The 19,153-nt window shown below is 38.3% G+C and overlaps 1 protein-coding gene across 1 annotated transcript in view; it reads right to left on the bottom strand.

Annotated features, from left to right (window-relative positions):
- The window catches only part of LOC142356894 (uncharacterized), an 84,730-nt gene that overhangs the window by 28,624 nt on the left and 36,953 nt on the right, over window positions 1-19,153 (bottom strand). The window contains exon 5 of the mRNA XM_075408656.1: window positions 7,546-7,699. Coding sequence (XP_075264771.1) covers window positions 7,546-7,699 — 154 coding nt within the window. The remainder of the gene's footprint in view (window positions 1-7,545; window positions 7,700-19,153) is intronic.

Below are 19,153 nucleotides of genomic sequence, written 5' to 3'. Positions count from 1 at the left end.
AGTTACCCATGGGATACTCGATACCGAGTTTGGTTCGATTTGAACAACTCCTTGACCCGACGAAAAAGACCTATTTTCAAATATACTTATTTAAAATTATTCGGAAATAATACCAAAATTCCGTATGAGATACTAACTTTTTTCCTAGGCAAGCTATACCAAAAATTCGTATTGTTTTACAACCCAGTTACCCATGGGACACTCGATGCCGAGTTTGATTCGATTTGAACAACTCCTTGACCATATGAAAAATACTATATTTAAAAATTAATTATTTGAAATAATAGCAAATTTCCGTATGAAAAACTAACTTTTTTCCTAGGCAAGCTATGCCAAAAATTCTTTTTGTTTTACAATCTAGTTACCCATGAGACACTCAATACCGAGTTTGGTTCAATTTGAACAACTCCTTGACCCGATGAAAAAGACCTATTTTTAAAATTAATTATTCGAAATAATCGGAAATTTCCGTATGAAACACTAAATTTTTTCCTAGGCAAGCTATACCGAAAATTCTTTTTATTTTAGACTCTAGGTACACAGGGGAAACTCCATATCAAATTTGGTTCGATTTGGACAACTCTAAGACCTAATCAAAAAGACCTATTTTTTAAATTACTAATTTGAATTAATAGCAAATTTCCGTATGAAAAACTAACTTTTTCCCTAGGCAAGCTATACCAAAAATTCTTTTTGTTTTACATTCTAGGTGCACAGCGGATACTCCATACCGGGTTTGGTTTGATTTGGACAACTCCTTGATCCGATGAAAAACACCTATTTTCAAATATACTTATTTAAAATTATTCGGAAATAATCGCAAATTTCCGTATGAAATACTAACTTTTTTCCTAGGCAACCTATAACAAAAATTTATTTTGTTTTACAATCTAGTTACCCATGGGATACTCGATACCAAGTTTGGTTCGATTTGGACAACTCCTTGATCCGATGAAATTTCTATATTTTGAAAAATAGAATAAGCGAATAAGTCGAAATTTCCGTATGAAATACTAACTTTTTTCCTAGGCAAGCTATACCAAAAATTCTTTTTGTTTTACAATCTAGTTACCCATGGGATACTCGATACCAGGTTTGGTTCGATTTGGACAACTCCTTGATCCGATGAAATTTCTATATTTTGAAAAATAGAATAAGCGAATAAGTCGAAATTTCCGTATGAAATACTAACTTTTTTCCTAGGAAAGCTATACCAAAAATTCTTTTTGCACTACAACCTACATACTACTGGTAGTCTGGGATATCAATTTGATTCGCTTTGAACAACTCCTTGACCCGATGAAAAAGACCTATTTTTAAAATTCGTTATTTGCGAAATTCGCAAATTTCCGTATGAAATACTAACTTTTTTCCTAGGCAAGCTATACCAAAAATTCTTTTTGCACTACAACCTACATACTACTGATAGTCTGGGATATCAATTTGGTTCGCTTTGAACAACTCCTTGACCAGACGAAAAAGACCTATTTTTAAAATTATTTATTCGAAATAATCGCAAATTTCCGTATGAAATACTAACTTTTTTCCTAGGCAAGCTATACCAAAAATACTTTTTGCACTACAACCTACATACTACTGGTAGTCTGGTATATCAATTTGGTTCGCTTTGAACAACTCCTTGACCCGACGAAAAAGACCTATTTTTAAAATTAATTATTCGAAATAATCGCAAATTTCCGTATGAAAAACTAACTTTTTTCCTAGGCAAGCTATACCAAAAATTCTTTTTGTTTTAGACTCTATATACACTGGTGATGCTCCATACCAAGTTTGGTTTGATTTGGACAACTCCTTGACCCGATAAAATTTAACTAATTTTTAGAATAAGCGAAAAAAATGAGATTGAAAACACAGCTAATTTTTAGTGGCTTGTTGGTAATCTAGGGTTTCCCCTGCAAGCAACTAAAAAAAAGCCATGTGTTGGATGAGCCGTGTGTTAAATTTATAAATGCATACATCATAAAGGAGAAAGAGAAAAAAAAGAGCGAAACAAAGTCAATTAATGACTCGAATTGATCAAATTAAGTAAACTAAGCAATTGATGAAATAAACAAACTATACAAAGTTCAAAGCATGAAAATCATCAAACAAATCAAAACATCGGAAAACAATTCAAAACTTCAGAATCATAAAATCATCATTGGCGAATTTCCTGTAATTAGGCAGTAATCTTTGCCCCCAACATGTAAGGTGTGTTCGCCTCTTTGGAGCCTTCTTTATCTTCAATTTCGTCGGCGCACAAGCTAATTCCTTGGTTCGCCCAATCTTCACAACCTTCATGCTGCCAAACTTTCCTTCTTCTACGGCTCGAATTGCTTTCTTGCAATGGCCTACACCGAGAAAGTTGACCCAGCCATTGTACACTGGGTTTTTCTTCTGATTGGGTCGAAGTTTGCCAAGTGCAACGCTTTCAACGCCAAAAAACAATTGCTTAACATGCCCCATCACCTCTTCAACTGGGATTCCATTGGCATCGAACCCAACAAACTTGAAGGACAAGGGCAGCAAATCCTCGACCTTCCGTTTGGGTGGCCTGTAAAACGATCGATTGTACTGATCTGCCTCTCGATCTGCTTTGATCTTCAAGCAATGCTCTTTCTTCGCCTTCTTCGCCTCTCCACCTGGGACCGCAATTTCACTAACACAAACGCCTTCGCCAAGAATATCATCATCATCGAAATGCTCCGACATCATAAATCTGAAATAGTCGGTCATATAATGACGAAACTAGCTTTAAAACCCGTTATATCGAACAGCGCGGACCCTGCGGTCACTCATCTGCAGCCATTGTCTCTCTGCAGCCACTGGCTCTGCTCTCTGCTGCAGTCACTCTACTATTGGAACTAATTCGACCCACCGTTCCTTCCCTCTTTGCCGTACATCGACCCATTGGAACTAATTCGATCGTTCCGTCTTTGCCGTACATCGACCTTTTGGAACTAATTAAATTGTTTCCGGCTTACTGTGTGAGCTTTTGGAACTTTCGTATACGTTGCGCAATTTCAAATGCTCTATTCATGACCATTCAGTGAGCGGATGCAGGTGATCTGGTCTCCACCTGTGTTGACTCACAATTAGCATGTCACGTTACCGTGAGGCAACACACGAAACGAAATTTTCATACCCTGCTTTACGGTGAACAACTATGAAGTGAGCATTTCAAAACTTGAAATTTAAAAAGTATATCATTGGAGAGCTGGTTTCATATAGAATCTAACTAAGTAAGCGGGATTTCGAAAATCGAACGGGAACACATAAAAAAAAGGTTTGCGGGTGGGTGCCCTGGTGCCCTTGGACAGCGGTGCCCTGGTATGCCTCCGAAAAAGGCTTATATCTCAAAAACTACTGAACCAAATTTAAAAAATGAATATGTTTCGGAATCAGCATGAACTGGGGCTTCAACCTGGTGTAAAAAAATGTTCAAAAAACAAAGGAATCAAAACTCGATTTTTGCCATTCTGGCTGAATTTGGCTCATTTTGAGTGAAACTTGGGAAATCGAAAAATTGAGCCATGAAACTGTAGCTAAACTTTTTGATCCTTATATATTCGTAAAGAGTATTAAATGAGCAAGAAAATGATATAACATACTTGTAAAATCGATTTGTGACAAAAGAGTTATTAAAGTAAACAACTTTGAAAATTTGAAAATTTCGCAAAAATCGACCCTGATTTCGGCCTCTATATTGCTCTCGCATTCTCTTGTTTGGCATTACTTTAAAAAACAAATTATTTGGTCATTGGAACCGTAAACTCTAGTTTATTATGATACCAAAAACTTGTATGTTATTTGCTTTTAATTGGGAAAAATAAGTCGAAGTTCGACAAAAATAGCTAATTTTTGCCCCTAAATCAACAGTTTTTTGGATTTTTCGGTTAGAAATAAAACAAATCGGAAATACTTCTGTATGTTTTCAAAAAGTACAATATCACAGCAACAAAATGGGCTATTATATATTTTCTAACTCCTCTTTGTCAAAAAGTTATTATGAAACCTTTTTAAAGCAATTTGACATTTTCTTCGTTTACTCAGAGATATCTTTGAAATTTTGTATAAAAATCGAAAGATTGCTAACTACTACTACACAATCTCAGTAGCTACTCTATCACGGCAATAAAATAGAATAATTTAGAGTTTCTATCTCGGCTTCTTCAAAAAGTTATTAACAAAAGTTTTTCAAGAAGGTTGACATTTTCTTCATTTACCTCGAGACATTTTTGAAATTTTTTATTAAAATCAAAATATAGCTAACTATTACTACAGATATTCAAAAAGTGCAATAGCACGGCAAATAAATGGGCCAATGTAGGGTTTGTAACTCGGCTTCTTCAAAAAGTTATTAACAAACGTTTTTCAAGAAGGTGGACATTTTCTTCATTTACCCCGAGAGATTTTCAAAATTTTGTATACAAATCAAATTTTTGCTAATTACTACTACACATATTCAAAAGCTACTTTATTAGGGCAATAAAATGGGTCAATGAAGTGTTTTTAACTTGTCTTCTTCAAAAAGTTATTAACAAACGTTTTTCAAGAAGTTCGAAATTTTCTTCACCTAATTAGAGAGTTCGTTGAAATTTTGTATACAAATTGAGATATTGCTAACTACTACTGAGCAAAATCAAAAACTACATTATCACAGCAATTAATTGACACCAAAAAGAGCACAATTGGACTAAAATTGACGATTTCGTATCCAAAACAATGTTCGGTGATCGAAAAAGTTAAGCCTCATCGAGCCCGGATAATTTTTTGGAAGTAATTGAAAACTTGTCCAAAATGGTTTGCTCAGTCCATTTTTTTTAATTCATCCCCAATTATGGCTAAATTGGAGACTGCACATCAAAAATGAGCACAATTGGACTAAAATTGACAATTTGGTCACCAAAACAATGTTCGGTGATAGAAAAAATTCAGATACTTTTTTGGAACTAGGTAAAAACTTGTCCAAATTCGTTCGGTCAGTCCAAATTTTCAATTTTATCACCAATTGTGGCTAAAGTGGAGCATACCCACCAAAAATGAGCACAATTGGACTAAAATTAACGATTTCGTGTGCAAAACAATGTTCGGTGATCGAAAAAGTTAAGCCTCATCGAGCCCGGATAATTTTTTGGAAGTAATTGAAAACTTGTCCAAAATGGTTTGCTCAGTCCATTTTTTTTAATTCATCCCCAATTATGGCTAAATTGGAGACTGCACATCAAAAATGAGCACAATTGGACTAAAATTGACAATTTGGTCACCAAAACAATGTTCGGTGATAGAAAAAATTCAGATACTTTTTTGGAACTAGGTAAAAACTTGTCCAAATTCGTTCGGTCAGTCCGAATTTTTAATTTTATCACCAATTGTGGCTAAAGTGGAGCATACCCACCAAAAATGAGCACAATTGGACTAAAATAACGATTTCGTGTGCAAAACAATGTTCGGTGATCGAAAAAGTTAAGCCTCATCGAGCGCGGATACTTTTTTGGAAGTAATTGAAAACTTGTCCAAAATGGTTTGCTCAGTCCATTTTTTTAATTCATCCCCAACTATGGCTAAATTGGAGACTGCACACCAAAAATGAGCACAATTGGACTAAAATTGACAATTTGGTCACCAAAACAATGTTCGGTGATAGAAAAAATTCAGATACTTTTTTGGAACTAGGTAAAAACTTGTCCAAATTCGTTCGGTCAGTCCAAATTTTCAATTTTATCACCAATTGTGGCTAAAGTGGAGCATACCCACCAAAAATGAGCACAATTGGACTAAAATTAACGATTTCGTGTGCAAAACAATGTTCGGTGATCGAAAAAGTTAAGCCTCATCGAGCCCGGATAATTTTTTGGAAGTAATTGAAAACTTGTCCAAAATGGTTTGCTCAGTCCATTTTTTTTAATTCATCCCCAATTATGGCTAAATTGGAGACTGCACATCAAAAATGAGCACAATTGGACTAAAATTGACAATTTGGTCACCAAAACAATGTTCGGTGATAGAAAAAATTCAGATACTTTTTTGGAACTAGGTAAAAACTTGTCCAAATTCGTTCGGTCAGTCCAAATTTTCAAATTTATCACCAATTGTGGCTAAAGTGGAGCATACCCACCAAAAATGAGCACAATTGGACTAAAATTAACGATTTCGTGTGCAAAACAATGTTCGGTGATCGAAAAAGTTAAGCCTCATCGAGCCCGGATAATTTTTTGGAAGTAATTGAAAACTTGTCCAAAATGGTTTGCTCAGTCCATTTTTTTTAATTCATCCCCAATTATGGCTAAATTGGAGACTGCACATCAAAAATGAGCACAATTGGACTAAAATTGACAATTTGGTCACCAAAACAATGTTCGGTGATAGAAAAAATTCAGATACTTTTTTGGAACTAGGTAAAAACTTGTCCAAATTCGTTCGGTCAGTCCGAATTTTTAATTTTATCACCAATTGTGGCTAAAGTGGAGCATACCCACCAAAAATGAGCACAATTGGACTAAAATTAACGATTTCGTGTGCAAAACAATGTTCGGTGATCGAAAAAGTTAAGCCTCATCGAGCCCGGATAATTTTTTGGAAGTAATTGAAAACTTGTCCAAAATGGTTTGCTCAGTCCATTTTTTTTAATTCATCCCCAATTATGGCTAAATTGGAGACTGCACATCAAAAATGAGCACAATTGGACTAAAATTGACAATTTGGTCACCAAAACAATGTTCGGTGATAGAAAAAATTCAGATACTTTTTTGGAACTAGGTAAAAACTTGTCCAAATTCGTTCGGTCAGTCCAAATTTTCAATTTTATCACCAATTGTGGCTAAAGTGGAGCATACCCACCAAAAATGAGCACAATTGGACTAAAATTAACGATTTCGTGTGCAAAACAATGTTCGGTGATCGAAAAAGTTAAGCCTCATCGAGCGCGGATACTTTTTTGGAAGTAATTGAAAATTTGTCCAAAATGGTTTGCTAAGTCCTATTTTGTGATAGCCCACTAATAGAAAATTAAAGAAAACTCGAACTTCATGTGAAGTTTGTCTTTTTCTGCAATTGTTTATTAGTCCACTTTAAATTACACTCTAGAAATAAAAAGGGTGTAAAAGTGTAAAAGTAATTGATTATTTTCATAAGGGTGGAAAAAAGGGTGTAATCTTTTATCATTCCACCCTTAATTACACTCTTTCTAGAGTGTAAAAATAAGAGTGTAAAAATAATTGATTCTTTTAATAAGGGTGGAAAAAAGGGTGTAATCTTTTATCATTCCACCCTTAATTACACTCTTTCTAAGAGTGTAAAAAGAGTGTACAAAAAAGTGTAATAACAGTGTAATTTCTTCAAATTCCACTCTTACACTCTTTTCCCCGGTAAATAAGAGTGGAAAATGGATTACACCCTAATCCCCGCTAATTAGGGGTGAAATAGGGGTGAAACCTCCTCCCGGGTGGTGTCTCCAACAGTTCTGTCCCATCTAGGATACGATGGGCCTGCTGCCTTAAAATTTCTAAAGTCGAAAAACAATATTAAATTTTTTGATGAACTTACCCACATAGCCGATCAGTTATTGAAAATATGAAGGCAGGGTCTGTCCCTGAGTCCCCATTGCGTACTTGAATGTAGTCGTAGTCACATTCCTCATTGTAACTAGTCTCAATCCCAAAGTTTGGATCAATTGATATTTCAACGATATCAGAAGGACCTGAAAAATTATCAGCAAAGTTAGTTCGATGATTTTCTTACTACTCAATAGCGCGTCACTTAGTAATTAAAAACATTTTTGTAATGCAATTGTTATTAGATCACCAATGTTTACCCCGTTTTGAACCCCCACTTAATAAAAGTCTTCATAACTCTAGTGGTTTGGCGGCCCAACATTCACTCTAATTACATTATAATTACACAACAACTAATTAGAGCTGAAGTGAAATCTTTTTGTGGCTATAGCGTAGCAAGTTAAGTTCAAGCACGGAGTTGAGTTAGAATAGTTTTATAAAGACAATTGAGCCGATTATTATCTTTTCATAAGTCTAAAAATTGTTTTTTTTCATCAGTTATTGTAGATTTTTCGCTTTTTTTCTGTGGATGCGCAAGCGTTCACAAACAAAATCACTTTGCCATCAGTCACTGGAACGGGCATTCAAACTTATAAAAGTTTGAGTTGAGTTAAAAACTCTTTGAAAAATTTTGAAATTTTAGGTAATTTTGTTGTCCCAATTAGCATATAATACATATTAGTTTAGCTGAATGTTACTAAATATTTCATAAGCAATAATTTAGTGGCTTGCTATGTAACGGCTGCTCTCCCACAATTGATAAGGAAAGCTGTAAACCGCCCAGTTCTTTTCAGCGGGTCAAAATCTGTCCGGATATTTAGTTTTTTGCAGTTCACCTTTGTAACTGTATATCCGCTATGTTCTTACCGATGCATTACAAATTCAGTTCGTAACTATTGGCTAGTCATAGTTTTTTCAACTATCAATCACACAATACGGGATCTCTTTATGTATACCAGTTCAATCCGATAGATAAAACAAATCGAAGACAAAGATATACGTCTAAGACCTGTTTGTGCAACAATATTTAAATTTAAACTTAAGTTGGCTTTTGCTGTCTGTGCTCACAAGTTGAGAATACCAGAAGTTGGGGTTGTAACAGTTGAATTTCAGCTCCAATAATTCGTAGATACAACACAGAGTAACAAAATTTACTGCTCAATAATAATATTTTGAATACAAGACACAGTAACAATTTACTGTTCAGGAATATTTCTAGTTCGAGATACAGTAACACATTATTTACTGCTCAAGACAACTTGTTTTTGCAATATTTTGCTGAGTTTTACTTTCAGCTGCTTTCTGCGGCTGCTACGTTGAGATCTGTGTGTTGCTTTTTGTTATTTCCCCCTTTTCTCTTTTTATCACGTGACAAACTGTATCTAGAACTAGAACTATAACTATTAAATGATTGGGACGACAGAAAGTGTTTTATTTCTATTTTCCCGCCTACGCAAGCTTAGCGAACTCAGCTCCAACATCGCCGGCCCTGCTTACCTTCGTGAAAACATCTTCGTCCAGCGATAGTACTGGAGCGAGATTCACCACAGGCCTTTTGTAGACTCCGTCTTTTTTGAATCGTTGCTGATGTAATTTTTGGGTAAGAACCCTCCATAGTTTCTGTTACTCGACAAGTCTGTAATATCCTCGCTTGTCACCGTTTTCGACCAAACAAACGAGATCACCTTGTTCAGAATTCTGTTTGATTCACAATTCCTTTATTGTCGATTCTTCAATTTTGGCATATACTCTATTCTGAATCTGTCCCAGATGAGATCGGAGTACGCTTGTGTTTTTGGGAAGAGCTTTCTATTGTTAACAAACTCTTCTGCGCATGGTAGGTATGGTAAACAAACATTTTTGTTGCCAAGCAGGAAGTGGTTTGGAGTAATAGATTCCAAATTATTTACATCCGAACTGACTGGTGTCAAGGGTTTTGCATCCAACGTCTGCTCAACAAGACACATTGTTGTTGAAAGAACATCTTCCGTAATTGATCGGTTCCCCAACACTGCGTACATTGCTTTCTTGCAACTTCTGACCAGTCTTTCCAATACTCCTCTAAAGTGAGGTGCGGCAGGCGGGTTGAACTTCCATCTGATTCTTTGTTGAACCAGATGTTCTTCAATTTTTTATTTGTTCATGCTGCGACATACTCTTTGAACTCCCGGTCTGCTCCAACGAAGTTTGCCCCGTTGTCACTCATCATTTTTATGGAATTGCCTCTTCGAGCTATGAACCGCGTAATTGCATTTAGACAACTTTCAGAGTCCCACTTTGGAACTATCTCTATGCGTACGGCTCGTACTGTTAGACATGTGAACAGACAACACCATCGTTTTTCATTTCTGCGCCCAATTTTAACTGTAAACGGGCCAATGAAGTCTACTCCAACATTTGCAAAAAAGTTTGAAGCATCAGGCCTTTCTGTCGGTAGCTCAGTCATAACTGGAGTCATTGTTTGTGCTCTGCCTCTTCGGCAGGTGATGAATTTGTTCTTTATTGAACGCAAGGCGTTCCTTACACCAAAAATCCAGAAGCGTTGCTGAACTATGTTTTTGACATGCTCAGTCCTTTCATGGGAATTGTTCTTGTGCTCGTTACGCAAGAATAATTCCACAACAAGGTGTTTCCAATGTAACAATATTGGATGCTTTGCGTTGAAATCCAATTGACTTTTGCCTATTCTGCCTTTGCCGCAAATAAGTCCCCTTTGGTCAATGAAATGTGAGAACTGTAACATTTTGCTACTTTTTGGGATTTCCATTTCAACTTTTAGAGACTTTACCTTTTCAGCGAATTGTTCTTGCTGTAATAATCTGAAGATAGTTGCTTTGTCATCTTCTTTCTCTTTAATATCAATCATCTTTGTTGCTGGTTTCCTTCTCCTCAATGTTCGCTGAACGTATGCCATTGTATTTACAAGTCTATTGAAATTGGTGAATTGTCCCCACTGCAAAGCTGGTTTCTTTTCTTCGTACTGCGTTATGAAGACTGACGTGGGTATGTTCTTTTCATCTGCACCAAAGACCAGGTTGACTTGATCAGGCTACTCGCTTTCTGGTTGCGTCAACCAGGCAGGCCCAGTAAGCCAATCGCTTCTCTTGAGTTCATCAACACTTTTGGCTCTAGTGCCAATGTCTGCTGGGTTGTTAATTCCACTGTGAAACATCAGCTGTATCCAGTTTCTCAGCCACACGGTTGGCCACAAACACAGGTTGTTTGCGGCTAGAGCTGTGTATCCATTGCAGTACTGTAGTTGAGTGCAACCAGAAACTGCAACTGTGTATCTTCATCTCGTGTTTTTTGACAATTTGTTCTTTCAATCTCACTGCCATCACCGCTGCTTGCAATTCCAAGCGTGGTATTAAAAGATGTCTCATCGGCGCGACTCTACGTTTTCCAATTACAAATGCTAAACCGGATGAATATTCCTTCGGTTCCGAACGCAGATAGGCCACTGCACACATCGTGTCCTCAGATGCGTCAGCAAACACAGGAAGTTCTATTTTGTTCTCCAATATATTGAAGTATCTTCTGTCAATGCTTGTTTCGGCTACAATAGGAAGCGGTTCCTTCCATTTCAGGAATTCTGCTTTTTGGCCAGGCTCAAATTTGTTGTCTCAATGTTGCCCATTTTTCGTCCAGATGTTATTCAGAAGGCGTCTCGTATGAACACTGAATGGATAAAATAATCCAATTGGGTCAAATACTGGAGATACCAGAGACAAGACCTTCCTTTGGGTTATAGGAGCCTCGACTTCCCTGTTGGTACCTCTGCAGACCTGAAGACTATCGTCAGTAACATTCCATTGCAGTCCATTTGCTGATTGATTTTAAGCCTTCAGGTATCACTGCGTTTACATCATCATTGTTGCTAATCCATTTCTTCAACTCAAATCGATGTTTCAAGAGAAGTGGTTGTTGCTGATTGAACACCTCGATACGTTCTTTGGCTGTTTCTATTGATTTGATTAAATCGTCCATGTAGAAGTTGTTAAAGATTGCTTTTGCCGCAATAGGGAACTCATCCTCATTATCAATGCCGACTCGTTTGAGAGCGTAGTTCGCGCACGTTGGTGAACTCTTTGCTGCAAAAACGTGGCGCTGGTATTCGTATATTTGTATCGGATCATTAACCTTCAGTCTCCATAAAATTCTTAGGGAGCTCCTGTCTTGTCCAGGAACCTGCACTTGCAGAAACCTTGGCTCGATATCAGCTGTCAGGGCTATTGGTCCTTCGCGAAATCTGAAAATTGTTCCAACTAACCCAAGCAGTAAATCGAGTCCGGCTAGTAGTTGATCTTTCAGGCATACTTCTTTATACTTTGATGCAGCATTGCAAACACGGCGGACTTTACCGGGTTTTTTCGGGTTTAGGACTGGATGGTTTGGCAAATACCATACTTACCCAAAAATGCCCTTGATTTCTGATTCGTTCAATTTTTTCACGAATCCCTTCTCAACATCTGCATCTATTGACTGTTGATAGAAACTTTTAAGATTTGGGTCCCTTTGGAACCTTCGCTCCAATGAGTGAAGCGAACCCAAGGCTGAGCTGTAGTTGTTTGGTAGGTTCAGCTCTGGTTCACTCCACAGCATTCCTACTTCATACCGCTCACCTGTAAACTTTGTCGCACTCTCAAGCATCTTTTGTGCTTGCAGTTTCTTCCTGAACTGACTGACGACGTTTTTTTGGAAGCATAGGTTTCTATGCCCCACCATGACTGTATATTTTATGCTATTTTCAAAACTTCTGTGCTGTCGAAATGACAAACATTTTGTCTCCTGTTACCTTTCATGGGTCCACTAAATACCCATCCTAATTCTGTTAGAAGAGCGAAAGGTTAACTTTGTGTCCCAATCGTGTAGTCTAATGCTCTTTGGAGGTTGTACGCATCTTGACCTAAAATGATGCCGACTTCCATCAAATTAAAGCTTCCGTTGGGAAGTACACTCAAATGGTTGAACATTTGATTCAATTTGCTGTAGTCATAGTTTGTGTCTCCCAATGAAATTGACGGTTGTACAAACGCCTCAAGTGAATGCAGCTTTGAATGCAGTCCCTTTATTTTTAGAGGAACTTTTTCTGTCTTCAGATCCCTTGTTCCATGTATGCCAGATAGGTTGAGCGTTACATCGGTGACTGCGGCTTGCAACTTCTCGTGAACGCTTTGGTCGATGAAAGATACCGTTGATCCACTTTCAAGGAAAGCATAAGTATTAAGTCGGTTGCAACCACTCTGTATTGATACAGGAACTATCTGAAGAAAGCTGGTAACTTTGCTACTTTGATTTATTGTTGCAGCGCCGCTTACGTTGACTGCGTGATTGCCCTCATCCATTTGGTTTTCTGAGTGTAGCAATCGATTGTGCTTTTTGGTATATCCGTATATACCGCACGCTTTGACATTGCAATCTTTGATTGCATGTCCTTTTTCCAGACATCCATAACATAAGCGTTCTTTCATCACTGCCGCGTATCGATCATTCACACTCATGTTTCTGAATGACGGACAGTTCCAAATTTTTTGAGTGCCATCGGCTAATGAACAGTGATCGCTTTGCGTTTGCTTGGTTTCTTGCAGGTTTGAACTTGCACTGAAGTTCGATGTCTTCGAGAATCGTTTTTCTCTATTTGTGTTGCATCGGTCTTCTTCTTCGCGTTCCCCTTTAAACGCTGAAAACCCTTCATGAACGAATGCCATTCGTGATAGCCATTTTTCGAAAATAATTAGATCAGGCCAGTCCTCGTCTTTGTCATCGACGTAGAACCACCATTTTTCTTTAGGAACCTGTGGTAGCTTATCAACTGCCATGTACAATGTCGAACTTGATTGGAAAACACCACTATGTTTGTACTCTTTGAGCACGGTCACGAAGTTAGATACAATAACAGAAGAATTAATCAGGCTGGTTGAATCATGAGGTTTCACTTGATTTGCCTTTCGTAGTCTCTCGAGCTGCGCATCTATAATTACATGCGGTATTCCAAATTTTTTTTCTAAAATGTTCCAGGCAGCACTATAAAACTGTCCAAAATAGCCCATTCCAGAGATTGCAGATTTTGCTTTGCCTGTTAGCAGAGTCTTCAAATGGCTCATTTTATCTGAGTCGGGAATCATGCGTTTATCTAGTGTTGCTATGAACAAGCTAGGCCACTCAGGCCACTCCAGCGGGTTTCCGCCAAAATTGTTCAACCTCAATGTTGGTAAACTATTGCTTGAATGTCCAGTGTTGTAGTGTTTTCCATTTATCGGCGATATATCCCGCTCTCCAACACTTGCTGAGCGTTCACGAGAGTTTGGGTACTATGGGTAATGCCTATGCTTATTCCGTTCAGGGCTGATGTCGAAGCGAGCTCTTGGTCGAATTGGTGTTCGCGTGTCGTTCATCGAATTCGCCCAATCCGAGACATCTCTCCCTTTTGGCGTCCAATTGAAAGGTGACTTGTCACGCGCCTTAGTCGCTTGAGAACGTAAGTTAACTTTCTCCAATGCTGTTCTTTGCAATTGGCGCTCTAGGTCTCGCTCCTTTTGCCGAAGCTGATGTTGCATCTCTAGTTATTTCATTTGCAATTCTAGCTCCAACCTCTTTCGATCAAATTGTGCTCGTTCGATTTGCAACTTTCTTTCAAATTCAATTTCAAATTCCTTCATTTGTTCTTCAACCCGACGTTTCACTGAAGATGTTTCCGAAACGTTCTCAGTATCCTGGTTGATTGTCCGTACGATTCGTGTAACCGTATTTGTCGTTGCATAGCCTCTGTTATCATGGTTTTGGTTAAACTCTGGAATTCCATCGTTTTTTTTTATCTGATGCAAATTATTTGCAGGCGGTTGCTCTTCATTGGCATGAAGAGTTGACTGGCTTTGCTGGTTTGACATGTTTGTCTGTCCGTTGATATACGGTAACCACTCTGCGTTCAAAAATTGAAAGTATTTTTCTGTCTCCACTTTGCGTTTTAAAGAAATATCTGGGTCTCGGAGAGTCTTAGCTTTCTTAATCACGAGTTTTTAAACGCTGACGTCCAATTGCAGTAACTGCTGATAAAGAGTCTTGAGCTTGCTTGGTCGGTCTTGATTCTTAATGAGCTCAAAACCTTCTTTCTGTTTCTCAAACCCGTGGTTTCGCAAGTTGTTGATCTGTCGATCGAAAACGCTTTGACTCTGTGACGGAGTCATTTCTTGTGTACTTCGCGACAACAGCTTGAATCTCTACAATTCCTTTGTTTGTTTGCTTTAATTGAGTTTTGTTTTTCAACGTTCCCATTTGCTGTGCCTAATTGGCTTTGCGATGTTGAATTGCTCGTTGGGTCTTGTTCGCGTTCGTCGATGACTTCGTCACTTCGACTGTTGGGTTGGACAGCAGTTTATTCCACTGTCCGTGTCGGCGGAGCAAATTTAACGGCTGCTCTCCCACAATTGATAAGGAAAACTTTAAACCGCCCAGTTCGTTTCAGCGGGTCAAAATCTGTCCGGATGTTTTGTTTTTTACAGTTCATCTTTGTAACTGTATATCCGCTATGCTCTTACCGTTGCATTACAAATTCAGTTCGTAACTATTGACTAATCTTAGTTTTTTCAACAATCAATTTGAACTGGATTGCTACAGATCACACAATACGGGATCTATTTATGTATACCAGTTCAATCCAAAAGATAAAACAAATCGAAGACAAAGATATACGTCTAAAACCTGTTTGTGCAACAATATTTAAATTTAAACTTAAGTTGGATTTTGCTGTCTGTGCTCACAAGTTGGGAATACCAGAAGTTGGGGTTGTAACGGTTGAATTTCAGCTCCAATAATTCGTAGATACAACACAGAGTAACAAAATTTACTGCTCAATAACAATATTTTGAATACAAGACACAGTAACAATTTACTGTTCAGGAATATTTCTAGTTCGAGATACAGTAACACATTATTTACTGCTCAAGACAACTTGTTTTTGAAATATTTTGCTGAGTTTTACTTTCAGCCGCTTTCTGCGGCTGCTACGTTGACATCTGTGTGTTGCTTTTTGTTATTTCCCCCTTTTCTCTTTTTATCACGTGACAAACTGTATCTAGAACTAGAACTATAACTATTAAATGATTAGGACGACAGAAATTGTTTTATTTCTATTTTCCTGCCTACGCAAGCTTAGCGAGCTCAGCTCCAACATACTTTTTAATCGCATTTTGATAACAATAAATTATAATTTTTTATGATTATATTAGCAAATGAAATTTATGAATGTTCATGCCCATCGATTACGTTCTATTCAAAGCAGGCCCATTGATTACGTTCTATTCAAAGATAGTGCATTTTAATTCTTCGGGTCGCCAAATAAAGTTTTAGGCCAAGTTTAACTCCACAAATACCATTAGATGTAACTAAGAACAAGCATTACAATTGGGTTGAGCTGAGGCTGAGCAGCAAAAACTTACCCGAGCCAAAACTGCTATAACAAGTAAAGCTGTGCTAAAGGCTCGTCATTCACTATTTGAGTCGTGCGTGGTCTTTTCATAAGTTGAGGAAAAGACACGGGTATCAGATAAATCATTGATATATATCATTTCAGTTAATTTCGCCTTTATCAGAAACGAAAAAGTAAGAAAATTTAATTTTAATCCATTGAACTTCAAGTCTTCCAAAGCAGAACCCAGAGCACTAAAGGCCGAGTACAGAAGAATTAGACTTTTGGGCATCAAAATATAAGTACTTTTCTTAAGCGTGGTCTTTTGATCTTATAATATGCGGACCTATTTTGAAAATTTTGAGTCTTTCATAAAGTTCATAGAGTTTTCAGAAAAAAATGAAATTTCCGAATGGAACTTAAAAATTTTGGTTGAGCATGAAGATGCTATTTTCAACCAAACTACAATATTATTCAGGAGAAGTTTGGATTGATTGTTGTTTGGAGGTGGCGGGGGGGGGGGAGGAGGTAGTAATCTGGACGACAAACGAACGGAACGAACGGCAGGTAGTAATCTGGACAATGAACGATCGGAACGAACGGAATAATACGAACTAATGGAAATGGAATAATACGAACGAACGGAGTATACTAGGCTGCATACCACTTGCATTCGCGGGGCTCAACCCCCTCAAAATATTCGGAATTTTCATCATGGTATTATCCGCTTCAGCCCTTTTGTTCACACTGTTCTACGCCTTGCCTTTCTTGGCCATTACTGGACCCGTGGGAGTCCAAAAGGGTATTGTCCGTCGATCGATGACGTTTAAGATTGTTGGTGCTATTATAGCTGCAGTTGCGCACTCTTACTTATTCCTGATGATAGTGCTGTTATAACTATATATGACCCTCACGGGTGTTGAATCTATAACTGATTGGTGAGTAAAAATACCCCAAAGCTGATGCTCCAAAAAAGAATCTATTATGTTTGAACTTCGAAGCTATTCAAAACTTGTTGAAACCATTATTGATCAGACGCGAATTTGCGATTAAATTACTCTCATTTTTGGAGTAATAATACGAACGAATGGAATGGAATTATACAAACGAACGGAGTCCGTCCGCTCGTCGTCCAGATTCCTACCCCCCCCCCCCCCCCACCCGCTTGCGTTCTGACACCCTTCAGTCCTCAACTGGAGAGGACACACTTCAATTAGAACATGTGCACGTCGTACTGAAATGGCTGAAATAGTTCCTTAGACAACTCCAAGAGTCCGATCCACATACGTGTGATTTATTTAATGTAATCATTGAATTTTCAGATAATCTGCTTCTTTATGGTTCGAAGTATATCTGTTGTTTCACAAGATGTGTCTGCGACTCTAGCTTACCAACGCAGTTTGGTTGAGGACGAATACGAGGGTGAGCCACAGGGACTGTAAGATGAGGGCAACGACATTGTTAGTTTTCCATCTATATTTAGTAGTAGTAGTAGTAGTAGCAGTAGTAGTAGTAGTAGTAGTAGTAGTAGTAGTAGTAGTAGTAGTAGTAGTAGTAGTAGTAGTAGTAGTAGTAGTGGTAGTAGTAGTAGTAGTAGTAGTAGTAGTAGTAGTAGTAGTAGTAGTAGTAGTAGTAGTAGTAGTAGTAGTAGTAGTAGTAGTAGTAGTAGTAGTAGTAGTAGTAGTAGTAGTAGTAGTAGTAATAGTAGTAGTAGTAGTAGTAGTAGTAGTAGTAGTAGTAGTAGTAGTAGTAGTAGTAGTAGTAGTAGTAATAGTAGTAGTAGTAGTAGTAGTAGTAGTAGTAGTAGTAGTAGTAGTAGTAGTAGTAGTAGTAGTAGTAGTAGTAGTAGTAGTAGTAGTAGTAGTAGTAGTAGTAGTAGTAGTAGTAGTAGTAGTAGTAGTAGTAGTAGTAGTAGTAGTAGTAGTAGTAGTAGTAGTAGTAGTAGTAGTAGTAGTAGTAGTAGTAGTAGTAGTAGTAGTAGTAGTAGTAGTAGTAGTAGTAGTAGTAGTAGTAGTAGTAGTAGTAGTAGTAGTAGTAGTAGTAGTAGTGGGGGGCAAAATCCATCCTCCCCTCCCCGCGGTGTCCTCTGGGGTAAGTGGTGCAGCAGCTGCCCGTAGGGCAGATGCATAGTACCACCGAGCAAACGAGGCAAGGTTCCTCTAGTTGGTGGCGCGACTAGTTGTATATTAGCCTTAAAACCCAATGCAATGAGTTCAAACACAATTGGCCCCGAGTCCCGGGTAAGGGGTGCGAAGAATCTCCCGTGGAATAGAAATCTCAGAATTGGAACCCTCAATGTCAGGACACTGGCTCAATCAGGTTCACTGGAAAGCCTGAAAATGGACCTGAAGAAGTACAAGTTGGACGTTCTGGGAGTGCAGGAAACGAGACTGGAGGAGCAGGAAATAGATCTTGGCGACCACAAGCTCTTCCTCACTGACTACTGGCTATCGACTGCAAAAGCGAGACAAGGAGGAGTTGGTATTGCAGTGACGAAAAGACTTGCCGGTAGCATAATTGAGCAAGTTGCGGTTAGTGAGCGAATGGCTTATGTGAAGTTTGCAGCTCAGAGACGAGCTAACCTTGTTGTGATTGTGTGTTATGCGCCCACAAATGAAGCTGACGACTTAGCGAAAGACAATTTTTTGAATTAGTTGAGCAGCTTGGTATCCAGCTTCAAACAAAGGGAGAGAGTCTGCCTCGTCAGAGACTTCAATGCGGAACCTGGTCAACAATCTGATGTCAACGTGCCTTGCCGAGGCCCTTTTGGAATGGGCAAGGAGAATGATAACTCAGAAAAATTGTTGTCCTTTTGTGTCTCTCATGACCTGTTGATTGGTGGAACCTGGTTTCGACACCGGTTAGTGCGCCGGTATACATTTAACCCACCTGACCAACAGATGCGAAAGAAGATATTAGGTCATATCTTATTCGGTTCGAGGCACAGGAGTTGTTTGCACAACGTAAGGACAAGGAGGGGAAAGATCACTCTCACCGATCACGAAATGGTCATTGCTGAAGTGCGATTCAAATTAGTGGCACAGAAGCCACGCAGTCAACCGAAAGTCTGCTCTGCCATGTTGCGCGATGAAGTCACGCGTGAAGCTTTCTGCGCAGAAGTGAAACGCTATCTTGATGAGAGCGATAATGTTGAAGGCGTAGAACAATCTTGGGCAAATTTTCGAATGGCTCTTAT

The sequence above is a fragment of the Convolutriloba macropyga genome, unplaced genomic scaffold (genome assembly GCF_964194025.1).
Source record: "Convolutriloba macropyga unplaced genomic scaffold, txConMacr16.3 SCAFFOLD_423, whole genome shotgun sequence".
NCBI lineage: Eukaryota > Metazoa > Xenacoelomorpha > Acoela > Convolutidae > Convolutriloba > Convolutriloba macropyga.
This window is presented reverse-complemented; position numbering and strand designations above follow the sequence as displayed.